The 13,999-nt window shown below is 38.2% G+C and overlaps 1 protein-coding gene across 1 annotated transcript; it reads left to right on the top strand.

The window, feature by feature from the left end:
* Positions 1–228: 228 nt before the first annotated feature.
* On the top strand, positions 229–12,885 carry LOC134800146 (clavesin-1-like). Its single transcript, XM_063772619.1, has 7 exons — positions 229–371; positions 6,863–7,016; positions 7,465–7,569; positions 9,390–9,537; positions 10,124–10,249; positions 10,623–10,713; positions 11,299–12,885. Exons 1-7 carry the CDS (start codon positions 233–235, stop codon positions 11,451–11,453), a joined length of 918 nt encoding a protein of 305 aa, XP_063628689.1. The 5' UTR covers positions 229–232; the 3' UTR covers positions 11,454–12,885.
* Positions 12,886–13,999: the final 1,114 nt, after the last annotated feature.

Genomic DNA, 13,999 nt, shown 5'->3' with positions numbered 1-13,999 from the left:
CATTAGGGCACACGGGGCCCGTGCCCAGGGTCCCCATCCTCAGACGGCCCCAAAGGACAGACAGTAACAGTATATTTGATTACCCATAATAAATAGAAGATCATAGTAAAAAATGTTAGTTTAATTAGCTTTCTTTACTTTCCAAAAGGGCTCCGAATTCTTATGCGCCCAAAGGCCCCAGCATAGTTTAAGACGGCCCTGCTGACCATATCCACCTTTTGATTCCAGAGCCATGTCAGCACCAGTGGTGGTGAAGCAGTTCCCTCTGGAGAAGGAGTACGCCAAGAAGACCGGAGTCACTCCTGAGGATGTGGCCAAGTTGCGGGCCTGGCTGACCACCCAGCCCCACCTACCTGGGGACCTGCTTACAGGTACCAACCCTTCAACAGATAGCATCATGTCATCAGAGGGACGAATAGTCGACAGTGCGTAACGGCTCTAACACAGCTGCAGTTTACATTCAAACGTCATCTTAAAGTTTTGTGGCGTCTCCGCTAGCTGGCACTGTCGACGTTGTGCCACAATATTCTAACAGATGGCGTTGGAGCTAGAACGAAATTTGGTAGAAACCTACCTCGATGTAGGTTTCTACTATACACAGGATGATTCATGAGACGTGAGCAGGACTAATCCTGCACACTCAGTAACAGATAATTGATCGATCACCGTCGTATTTAGGTGAAACAACCACACTTTTTCCTATTTTTTAACTTTTTAGTGAGGGCAAATTTAATTCTCTACAATCATGGTCACCCTACAAGACCTAATTAATAAACATAAAAACCTCTTTAACCGTAATGGCAGCATTTTGATTACGAAGAAAATAAACTGTCAAACTTGAGTGAGATACGAGTTTTCAAAAGTAACCAGACCGTGATGATAGTGATGATATTCAATTTGACACAGAATATCGGTAGTTAACGTAGTTAAGTATTCTAATTTTAGGGTGACCATTCATGTCGTAAATAAATAAATAAATAAATAAATTAATTAATAACTTTTTTTTTCCAACACGACTAGAAAATTTACGTTGTCCTCACTAATACTGATACGAAACAGTTGCTTATAATTTACGAAATGCGCAGTGTTAGTCCTGCTCACGTCTCCTGAATCGCCCTGTATACTCCGTGCGACAACTTCTCGGGGATGTTATTGTTAATTTCCTTGATAAAGAGATCCAGTTGACACCCAAAACTAAACAAAAACTAAACTAGAATTAAATATAACTATAATTACTTACTTAAAACTTAAACTAACATTAAATAAAACTAAAATATATGCTTCAAAATGTTGATTACAAATAAATATACAGGGTGATTCAGGAGACGTGAGCAGGACTAACACTGCGCATATTGTTAATTATAAGAAACTGTTTCGTATCAGTATTAGTGAGGTTAACGTTAATTTTCTAGTCGTGTTGAAAAAAAAGTTATTAATTTTTACGACATGCATGGTCACCCTAAAATTAGAATACTAAACTACCGATAATCTGTGTCAAATTGAATGTCATTACTGTCATCACGGTCTGGTTACTTTTGAAAACTCGTATCTCACTCAAGTTTGACAGTTTATTTTCTTCGAAATCAAAATGCCATTACGGTTAAAGAGGTTTTATGTTTATTAGGTCCTGTAGGGTGACCATGATTGTTGAGAATTAAATTTGCCCTCACCAAAAAGTTAAAATATAGGAAAAAGTGTTGTTGTTTCTCCTAAATACGACGGTGATCGATCAAATTTATCAGTTACTGAGTATGCAGGATTAGTCCTGCTCACGTCTCATGAATCATCCTGTATGTAGGGTCAAGGAGGGAACAGCTTAGTGGCTCGATAGAAAAAGGCCGGGTACAGTAGCTCACTCAACCTAATTTAAATACGAGAGATTCGATATTTGGACGACTGAGCCACTGTTTCCGCCTCGACCATACCTGATTTATGATTTATATAAATATTATTACCCCTTCTAAGTAAAAAATCGAATTAAACGTGATCGTAAATTAAGCATGTTCCACTGTATAAAACAACACATACTTAAATTGAACGTTTTTCTTATTTCTGTAGGTACTATAGTTAATCACACTTAACGAGTTCCTATTAGATTCTCAAGAAGTCTGTCATTAGATGACACGCCTGTTACACCGGCGTCATTATTTACTACAATTGTATATACTTTGCTTACTTATACCTAAGCACACTTGTGCTCTGTGAGGTGTAGACCTCATTAACCCCCATGACTCCGACATTAAAAAAAATATAATAACTTTTCAAATTGTTTTTTTTTTTGCCCTTGCAAATATAGTCAAGTTTCAGTGTGAATTTTTCCATGACATGCCATTTTGCATGTAAAAATTCAATATATAAATAAAAATTTGCGTTACTTATCTTAAGATATAGATAATTTACCTAAATGTGCATGGAAATATTTCATCAAGTTTATGAAGTCGAATTTCCTCGGTGTCTGTAATTATAATATTAATTATGAATGATATACGTGTCACTGTCTATAATTACCTATAATTTTAATTAAGTTCAATAGGTAGGTACTATAATTGGTAATAATACACTACAGCTGAGAATGGGGTCAAGGGGCCCACTGATTAACAGTCCGCCGGACGGTATCGGCCTGTCAGTTAGAACAAAATTTAGACAGTTCCGAACAACTGACAGGCCGATACCGGACTGTTAATCAGTGGGCCCCCTTAGGTACCTAATAACTAATTATTATTAATTATTAATATTACCCCCGAACTGAGAACTCGCGGTTTGCCAAAAATTATATAGAGCGATTGACTTTGTTGCACCTACTTACTCGTATAGTTCGACATAAAATAGTAGAAAATAATTTTCAAGAAAAAAACCGACTACTATGGGGGCCGGTGAAAGATTATTGTACATAGATGGTGCACTATGTCGAAAAGGAGGTAAAACCACCCACTTTTCTAGTAGGTAGCATTTCGTTTCTGTAAGGGTCGCAGTTTTAGCCTCACGAACCCACTTCTCTGATAGCAGTTCGGTTCTGTGAGGATTGCAGTTCGAACCTAACCAAAACCACTTTTCTAGTAGCATTTCGTTTCTGTAAGGCTCGCAGTTCTAACACAGAACGAATCCTCACAGAACCGAAAAAAAGTGGGTTAGGCTAACCTTACCCACTTTTTTTCGGTTCTGTGAGGATCGCAGTTCAAACCTATCCTAACCCACTAACGGCGCGTGCGGTGCGGTGTACGGGGGTTTGAGCGGGAGGGGCTAGTAAGTTTGGCATCATTATACTTTATAAGTACCTACATTTTATGGTAGGTAATCATGTGGTTTATTTAGCTTAGGTATCAGTGGTTTTCCGGGTCAAGGTCCGAGTCCGGGTCCGGGTCCATTTCCGGGTTCAGGACCAGATCCAGGTCTTAGTCCAGGTCCAAGTCCAGGTCCAAGTCCGAGTCCAGGTCCAGATAAGAGCCCGGATCCGGGTCAGGTCTGGCTCCAGGGCCAGCTCCGTCAAAATCGAAATTCGAAATCGCCAAACGTGTAGTCATTGAAGAGTTCTGTTCTGATCATCATCAGCAGTTCCACTTCATCAAATGCGACAGTTTTTAATGAAAATGCTTGATTTTCTGATGAAAATACAAAAATCTCTATACGCATGCCTTTAAAATTTGAGGAGTTCCCTCGATTCCTCGTGGATCCCATCATCAGAACTCGAGCTTGACAAAAATGTGGCTTAAAAACTTAACTTGCTTAACAAACATAACGAAGTGGACAAATCGCCAAACGTGAACTATGCGTCGTTGAAGAGTTCCGTTCTGATCATCATCAGCAGTTCCACTTCATCAAATGCGACAGTTTTTAATGAAAATCCTTGATTTTCTGATAAAAATACACAAATCTCTATACGCATGCCTTTAAGATTTGAGGAGTTTCCCTCGATTTCTCGTGGATCCCATCATCAGAACTCGAGCTTGACAAAAATGTGGCTTAAAAACTTAACTTGCTTAACAAACATAACGAAGAGGACAAATAGCCAAACGTGAACTATGCTTCGTTGAAGAGTTCCGTTCTGATCATCCTCAGCAGTTCCACTTCATCAAATGTCACTTTTTTAATGTATATGTTTGATTTGTTGATGAAGCACATAAATCACTATATGTATGCCTTTAACATTTGAGGAGTTCCCTCGATTCCTCATGGATCCCATCATCAGAACTTGGTTTTGATAAAAACGGGACCAATCTGTATGCATATACCTACATACAATCAAAAAAATAATTTTCAAAATCGGTCCAGTAATGACGGAGATATGGAGTAACAAACATTTAAAAAAATCAAGAGATGAAATCCTTTTGAGATTTGGAAGTCGGTTAATAAATAAATGAGGGCGCCACTTTCTACGTAGCTGTCACATTTTTGGCGTAAAATGCTACACATGGCAACAATTTATAGTCTGTCAAGCCATTTCCGTCAGTAGAAAAAAGCGGCTAAAAAATGTAGGCGCGAAGGGTTATCGTCCCATAGAAAATTTTAATATCGCGCCTTTTTCTACTGACAAACTTGTTTGACCAACTATAGTATGGAAATTTTAGAGTTCCATTTTATTTAATTTCTACTATTTTATGTCCCACTATAGGCGGCAATGGATCAAAAATAGCGTGGATATATTACAAGGTCTGTGGAGCCCTTAACTGATACTGTATCTGTGGTAAGCCGAAATATTTCCTGTCAAGTGTCAAATACCTATATTATGTTTATTTTTATCTTGCGAATTATTTCAAAGTGGTAAATTTAAAAACGATATTATAAAAGTGCAAGCCGAGCACTTTCATTTGATACCAAACTCGACCATACTTTCTTGCGAAAAGATGACCAGAATAGCAAGACCCCTCACAAATAGCTTTTTAGCCTTCTAAACTCTTCTAGCTCAATAACCCCTTGATCGAGCCTACTCGTAATTTAATGACTAAAATATAATGCCCTCAACTACACGTTTACCCAATTTCATTTAAATTAGAACAAATTTACTTAAGTTCTTGAGTATCAAACTATCCTCTGATAGTTCAGCTTAAAAACATCGAAATGCCCCTATGCCGTGCCCCTAGTCAGCCGCGTGTCCCAAGTCGAATGTAAGAACTTCGTTCGCTTCGCTCGCTCGTTCGAATATAATTGGCTGTGACTTATAATTAGATGATTTTACACTGCTCCTTTTGTTTCATTAAGAAAAACATGTTTATCTAAACCCAACCGACATAATTTACCATAACAAAAGCTACAATTAGGCTATTCCTAACAATTGCTAAGTATTGTAGTAGTATTTAGTAGAGATGCACCGGATATTCGGTTACTATCCGGTATCCGGCCTATCCGGCCATTATTTTAATATCCGGCTGTATACTGGATAGTGCTTTACTATCCGGCCGGATACCGGATAGTAATATTGCTTGATTTCGGAGTAAACAAATTGGATTTAAGAAACAGTCACGGTCATAATCGTACTTGTTTATTATTTTATAACAATTTAAACATTCCACTGACTTACACGCGCACTCATTTCGAACCTAGAAATTGAGTCCGCGCGAACGTTCATTAGGAAACTGGTCAAACCTGCACAAGCCGCACCTGAAAAACCGAAATGTAGGTATAGTTCCGCCGGCCGAATACCGATACCGGATATTCGGCCGATGGTCAGGCCGAATATCCGGTATCCGGTATCCGGCCAAACAACTATCCGTTGCATCTCTAGTATTTAGCAATTATTAGTAATTGCAATGTCATGCATGAAGGATTGTATTGTCATTGTATACTTGGTTGTTGATATAGCCGGTTTTTAATCTCATGGTCAATGCCATTGTTTAAAATTTATGACGGACAATGGACAGTCCCATAATTGTTCATTTTAGGGGCGTTCCTAAAATGATCACTAAAAATACATTTATAAAAATGTATGATATTGAACGCCATAAATAGAATGTTTGGCAGGTTTTAGTGGTTTCAAAGATTTATTTACAATAAAAATTCAATTAGAAACTGAATAAATAAGCAGCCCGATTGAAATTAAACAACTTGTTGCTGTTTTGATAAGACCTTCAGGATCGATCACACTGGTCGTATCAAAACCAGTTTAAAACCATAAATTCGAATCGATCTCCTAGCTTTAGTCTTGAAATCCATGGCATTGTTTAGTTATCTGCATTGATGATGGACAATGGGCAGTCCCATAATTGTTCTTTTAGGGGTGTTCCTAAAATGATCGCTAAAAATATCTTTAAGAAAATGTGTGATATTATTGAACGCCATAAATATAATGTTTTGCAATTTTTTGTGGCTTATAAGATTTATTTATAGCTTAAGTTTAATCAGAAAAAAGAGAGAATAGTTTGAGTAAACACAGTGCGCAGCTCCGCTTTTTCTCATTATGAAAAAAAAACTTACGGAAACATGTTAGAGCGGCATATGCGGCAGCGATTCCTAACAATCCTAAAATATACCACTTTTCTAAATTGAGAAATAAAACTCTTAGCGCCACTTGCACCATCCCACTAACCAGGGGTTAACCGGTTAAACCTGGAGTTACCATGGTTACCAGTGCAGTTTGTTTGACACTGGGTTAACGGTTTAACGGGTTAACCCCGGTTTAGTGGGATAGTGCAAGTAGCGCTAATGGGTCAAAAACTTTTTTAATATGAGTTAAGGTTAAGCAACTTTCTACATCATAATATAATATAATAAAGGAGCTTTAAAGCCTTATTTTCGTAATAAAACCTTCCACTTGAAGTATGATGAACGTCTTAGAAAAATGTATCCAAATCGCTAACCTGTGTACTCGTATTGTGTAATGTCCACAGAAAGTTCTTGACCCTAATAGGCCTAATACAACCTGTTTCAGATCTGGACCTGATACTGGCGTACTACTGCTGCCAGCGCAGCGCCGAGGTCTCCAAGCAGGTGTTAGACCTCCACTTCACTTTAAAAACCCTCTTCAATAACTTCTTCAAAGACCGCCTAGTCACAGAGAAGACCTTCGCTACTTTATCCATGTGGTAAGTTACCTTGTTGACAACTTCTGTCACCAGGCTGGTAGCCTGGTCTCATCTCCAGAAGCTCAACATAGCCATACATGTGACTTATGCGGCAAGAAGTGTCGTGCAGCGATAGGCCTGTATAGCCATAAGCCGAAATGCATTGGCCGTCTCAACCGCTCTTGATACAGCGTTGCAACAATCAGTCAGGTATGCAGTGGCAGTGGCCATTGATGATGATGATTACACTATTACACGTCAAAATTTCATAGAAGCACTGCGTGTGCTGTAAAATTCTCTGCAGACTTTTCTTGGTCTAACTCTATCGGCGTCTTATTTTGACAGTAAGGTAAGAAGTATTCAAAACATAGCGTTTATTATGTACCGGATACTTTCCTGATTTTGTATCTGATATCGCATCAGTTACTTAGGAGTATTAGGACTAATGATGATGCTATTTGTTTCGCAGTGGCACGGTGCCGATAAAGGCGCGCGCGTACGACGACTCGGCCGTTTTCTACTGCTGTCTCACCGACGCTGACGCCAAGAAGTTCGTCTTCCATGAGTGCATCAGGTACATTTTCTTGATCATCGTCATGTACTTATTATTACAATTTGTATATCTTTACTAGTGATCGTTATCAACGTGCTGTATTGGTAGCAAAGTATGGTTGACAAAAAAACAAATACGCAAGTATTTTAAACATTATATTACATACATATTTATAATCACTTATCCAAATTATATTGAATAAACGGCTAAAATTTGCTCAACATATTTGGCTGTCAGTCGTTCATGTCGATTGGAAAAAATCCATTTTGAATAGCTAAATGACCTTTCTACGTTAACAGAAGTCACAGGAAGGTTAATTTAAGTCTCTAAAATATTATACGCAACTATAGTTGTATTTTTATGACATTTAATGTAATTTGACGTACATTGTTTTAAAAATATATTAGGGCGGAAAAGGTTTTGTACCGTAAAGAGTTATATCTAGAGGTGTAATCCTAAGATAAGTATTTATTTTATAGTTAAAAACAAAAGTGAATATTCAAATGTATTTGTTTTTTCTGCCAATCATCCCCTTTGCTACGAAAACTGCACGTTGATAACGATCACTATTCTTTACCCATCACATCATTTGTTCCGGACATTTGAGAGGCGTGAGCGGAGTACCACTTTTTAAACTGAAATAGACGTCATACACTAAAAAAAAAGTGACCAAGTCTACCAGTGGTCGGCCACTATCGGCCGGAATCAAACCTGCGTCTTCAGGGTTACATATCAGAATACCGAAAGTTGATTTACCTAATATCGAATCACCTATGCTCGATTCACCTATTTTTTTAAACACCTAACGGTTTATTAACCTAAGCTCATAACACCTAATGAATGAATTACCTAATGCACGTTTCACCTATAATTGTTTTATCTATGCTCAGAATACCTATTTTCGATCTACCTAAACTTGATACACCTAATGCTTGAAATACCTAAAACCGATTTACCTAATACATGAAATACCTAAAGTTAATATACCTAATACACGAAACACCTAATTTTGATATACCTAATGCACGAATTACCTAAAGCTGACATTCCGACTGCATGAATAGAACAGGAATAAAGAATTTTATTCAATAATCGTCAATACAACAATATATATATATAAAAAAAAAAACTAAAACTAAACTAAAACTTTAGGTGTTACGTGCGTTAGGTATATTAGCTCTAGGTATTTCGTTCAATAGGTAAATCAACTTTAGGCATATCGTCCATTAGGTATATCGACTTTCGGTACAACATGCATTAGGTATATCGATTTTAGGTATTCCGTCCTTTAGGTATATCGACTTTAGGTATTTCGTTCGTTCGGTATAACAGTTTTAGGTATTTTATCCATTAGGTAAATCAACTTTAGGTATATCGTTCATTAGGTATATCAGCTTTAGGTTGATCGTCCATTAGGTATGTCAGCTTTAGGTGTTTCATGCATTAGGTATAATAGCTTTAGGTAAAACGTGCGTTAGGTAAAATGTGCATTAGGTAAAACGTTCATTAGGTGTTTCATCCATTAGGTTAATTGAGATTAGGTATTATAAACTTAGGTCATTCAATGTTTAGGTAAAATGATCGTTAGGTAATTTAAAAATAGGTGAATCGAGCATAGGTGATTCGACATTAGGTAAATACATTTTCGGTATTCTGATATGTAACCGTCTTCAGCTTACGCGGTCAACGTTTTGACCTCTAGACCACTAGGCCACGGTACCGACCCTTCCTAAATTATGTGGTGTGTGGTGTATGCTATCTTTGAAAGGCAAGCGCCCTTTGACCAACTCTAAGTCTAACTCTTTGACCACTTTTACTGACTAAACATTGTTTAATTCCAGAGTGGCCCTGATGACACTAGATCTCTGGCAGGAGGAGGAGGGCACTTGGCCCGGGCTGCAGATCATCTTCGATATGAGGATGTTCAGCCTGCAGCACCTCGCCAAGCTGGATCTTCAGACCATGCAGCAGTTCTTGTATTATCTTCAGGTAGGCATTATAGGTCTACCGAGCAATGTGCAAGTTGCAGAAAATTCTCAAAATTTCCGCCATTTCTAGAAACTTCCATGAGAAGTTTATAATGCAATTTTCCACTTAGAAAGTTCCCGTTCAGATCAGGGATTATTACTCAATGTTCATAACTGTTAACGATGACGACTGTTTCATTTAACATTTACGTCACTCATTGGCGTCTACTTCAAGTGTCCTAGAAATCGAAACTAAAACTGTGAGGTCTGAAAATATTTTATGGAAATTTTTCAAATTCTGAAGATTCTCTTTATAGTAATGGCTAGGCCAGGGGTCAGCAAAACCGCGGCTCGCGAGCCGCAGGCAGCTCTTTATAGGGGCAATTGTTGCTCTTCCAGTCACTCAAAAGATTAACTCTTGAAGATTCTAAATCACAGAAATAACACTTGTGGCTCTTTGTGATTGACTGGTGATTTTTACTGCGGTTGGCTCTTCTTCTAAAGGATTTACCGTGCCCTGCGCTAGGTCTACCGTTTAACTGAGATGGTTCGTAAGAACTTATTATGGTCCGCTGTGGACTCTAACTTATTTAAACATTTTCTTACAGGAAGCCATGTTGGTAAAAGTGACGGGTCTTCAGTTCATCAACGCGCCCTCCTTCATCGACAAAGTGATGATGCTGATCAGGCCTTTCCTCAAGAAGGAGCTGATGGAGTGCCTGTTCATTCATCAGGTCAGACTCAATCATTATGATCATCGTTTTAGCCTTAAGGGCCAAATTACATCCACACTCGCTATCAGGCCTGATTTCAGGCCCGAGCAAGAGTATTTTTCCGTTTCACCAAATATCAGCACATCGTTAATAATATTTGAAATGTAAAAAATGGTTCATATGCAAAAATATAAAATATTGAACATTACGACTCTTGCTCGGGCCCGACGTTGGGCCTGACATCGCGCTGAGTGTAGATGTAATTGGCACTTTATGTCTGCTACCTTTTGCTGAGCATAGACAATTCCTCGGACAGGAAATTCCTCTCGAAAATATGTAGGTACATATTTAAACATTAACAAATAATTGTATCTTGTATTATATTTGTGACCAGATCGGCGCCACCACGTTGGAGAAGCATCTACCCATGGACAGCTTGCCAGAAGAGGCTGGTGGAAAGGGTGTTTCTGTGATCAAGGCCACCGGTAAGTTTGAGGATTGAGATCTCAGTTGATACTGTAAATAGCATGTTACCCTATAAGGTGATATAAATAGAATATATGTAATCTTTTTCAGCTCGTAAAGTCTCTCTTTATATTTCAAAAACTGATAAAAATGTTGCATAATATCCACCAGAGTGGTAAAGTAATATGATGCAAATTTTGATTTGCTTCCTCACGTTGGCTTTTAAATAATGATTTTGAATGATAAATATTTACCCAATAACGTCCATTTTAATTTAATTTGTAATGTTTTACAGTTAGTATTGTCTTCGCGTTGGTGAGGTGAAAAATGTTTTGCTTCACTGGGGAGCAAAGTTTGTTTAACCTGTGCCTTTGAATGACGGTTTCAAATTCAAGATTCCACTTTTTAAACCATTTGCTATGCTCGTGGTTAAGTTTTGAGGTTCACTGGCTCGGGTATCAATATTAGCTACTACAATATAAATGAAGTTATCTATTGGCCCTTAACAAACACATCCTCACACATTTATGGTGCAAACGCAGCCATATTGTAATTATAAAGCCCATCTTTCAAGCAAACACTAATCCCAATATTGTTATTTCCAGAGGACCTAAAAGAACGTATGCGACTCAACACAGACTTCTTCGAGCAAGAAAACAAAAGACGCGTAGTGGAGTCTCGGAGGCCTGGCCGGCCGAAGACCATCTCCGACATCTTCGGAGGGATCGAGGGCTCTTTCAAGAAGCTTGACATTGACTAGTTGTTATTAATACTTATTTGCTTAAACGGGATACTGTGTAAAAATCGTTAAAAAATATACTTTAATGACATTTTAATAAGAATAATGGCCAGTCCCTAAAATATCAAGAGAACAAAAGACGCGTAGTGGAGTCCCGGAGGCCTGGCCGGCCGAAGACCATCTCCGACATCTTCGGAGGCATCGAGGGCTCTTTCAAGAAGCTTGACATTGACTAGTAGTTGTTATTAATATTTGCTTAAACGGGATACTGTGTAAAAATCTAAAAAAATATATTTTAATGACATTTTAATAAGAATAATGGCCTGTCCCGATATGTCAAGAGAAGAAGAGAAGGGTAGTGGAGTCCCGGAGACCTGGCCGACCGAAGACCATCTCCGACATTTTTGGAGGGATCGAGGGCTCTTTCAAGAAGCATTGACTAGTAGTTCTAATTATTAAATGACGGAATAATCGGGCCGATTCGAACTTTAACATACGTCAATTAATAGTCATAGTCATAGTCATAGTATTTATTTGCTTGAATTATGGTACATTGTAGATGAATAGATCTAGAAACGATATGGATTAAATATGTCAGTGTCAAAAGTGACGTTTTTGTTTGAAGAAACGACACATTTGACACTGACACATATAATCCATATCGTTTCTAGATCTATTAATAGACGTATCTTAAAGTTCGAATCGGGCAGAATGTGTAAAAATCGTAGGGGCATGGCTTTAGTCTATATTAGAGGAAAATGAGGACTACGTTTGTAATAAAAGGCGATTTCGCACAGGTCCTCCACTTTCGTCTTAAACGGGACAATGTGTTAAAATTTAAAAAGTAGTTCATTTATACAAGCTTTTATTTAGTTTATTGTCTGTCTGTGTGTACGTCTGTATTCAAATCTTGCAAGTTAAATTTGACCCACAAGTTTCCGATGAAGCTGAAAATTTACATGCATAAGTCGGGTGACAATATAATATTTATATTAAGGATGACTCAAGCTAGACAGGGCCCGGGCCGGGCCGGAGCTTCCGGCGCTTCGCTTTTTATGGAAAGCACCACGTGATCACCGCCTCGGAACGGGCACGGCCCGGTCTAGCGTGAGTCATCCTTTATAGTATCATCGAACTGATCTGTTGATGAAGACAGGAGGTGGCCCTAGGAACTGTGATAAAACAAAACGCAACCTATTTGTTTGGGGTTTTTAGAATTGTCTCGATAATACATAATTAGTTGCCTGTGGAAAGAAAACCACAGTCAGAGATAAAAGGTTGAACCAAAAATTAAATTTTCGCTAAAAACTTATTATATGGAGTAGCTGTCACGAAAAAATATCTCAATTGTGTCTAGAAATAATGTCAATTGTGTGTTGTTATCGTAGTGGCTGTATGTATACATGCACTTTGTGATAATTTATAAAAAATTTAAAATATGTGAAAGTATCAAGACTACTTGTTTTATTTCCTCCGTATTAATGTAAATACTAGAATTGTGAACCTATAGAGTTACTTAGATCCATTTTTGTCCAAGCTGGAAGAGAGACTTTTGCTTCGCTCGGTCAGTACCACCAATAGGATAGGAAACTACTTGAATGTTGATGAGAAAATTTGTGCTATTGAAGAATTTCGTTTTAAAATGAGAGCGTAAAGGATGGGATGACTCAGCCTAGACCGGGCCGAGGCGTCCGAAATATAATTTTCTATTACGGCTGATCGGTGATCACGTTGTCCGTTCCATAGAAAACGAGGCGCCGTGAGTCATACTTAATGCGTACCTAACATCGATTGTATGGCGGTGGCTAAGTTCGTGGGACTCGTAATAGAATCCCGATTGAGGAGCTCCATTTTGCGTAACTAGGTAGGTACATAATTAGCTTATTAGCTACTCTTATCAGAAATGGGTTAAAAAACACACGTTGGTTAAAAAATATCTGCATTTACGTTGCCAATGAGGTTTAGGGATTACACTGAGCCACTTTTACTATGGGACCAACACCGAAATCGCGAAAAAAAAATTTCCCTCCCATAGAAAACGGACCAGCCAAAATGTATGAAACAGCCTAATTTCTTTTCGCGATTTCGGGGTTGGTCCCATATTAAAAGTTTTTCAGTATAATCCCAAAACCTCCCTGGCAACGGAAACGCAGTTCTTTTTTTAGCTAACCTGTATATGAATTTGGCTTTTTTTTTACCTGTAAAAGCGACTGACTAAATCAAATTGGCATCATATATAAAATTTCTAAACACGCTTCTAGCACTATAGGGCCCCAGCCATACAAGAAAAAATCCAAAATTTCCCAGTGTTTGAATCTATGTTGGAAAAAGTTGATTTTTTGAGTTGAATTGTGTTGTTGAAAATTGTACGAAACAAAACAAATGCAATTCTATTTAAAATTAATTTAACTCTATAAGTACTATAGGTAAGATAAGTGGTATAGGTATAGGTAGGACCGGACCGACCGGTCGGCCCGGTCCTACCTATAGGGCCACAAGGTCGCGACCTTGTGGCCCGCACCTCATTTCCGTCCGAAAGCGCGAACCGTCGTGTGATTCGCACCTTC

This window comes from Cydia splendana, chromosome 19 (genome assembly GCF_910591565.1).
Source record: "Cydia splendana chromosome 19, ilCydSple1.2, whole genome shotgun sequence".
NCBI lineage: Eukaryota > Metazoa > Arthropoda > Insecta > Lepidoptera > Tortricidae > Cydia > Cydia splendana.
Note: the sequence above shows the minus strand (reverse complement) of the source record. Positions and strands in the feature narration are given on the sequence as shown.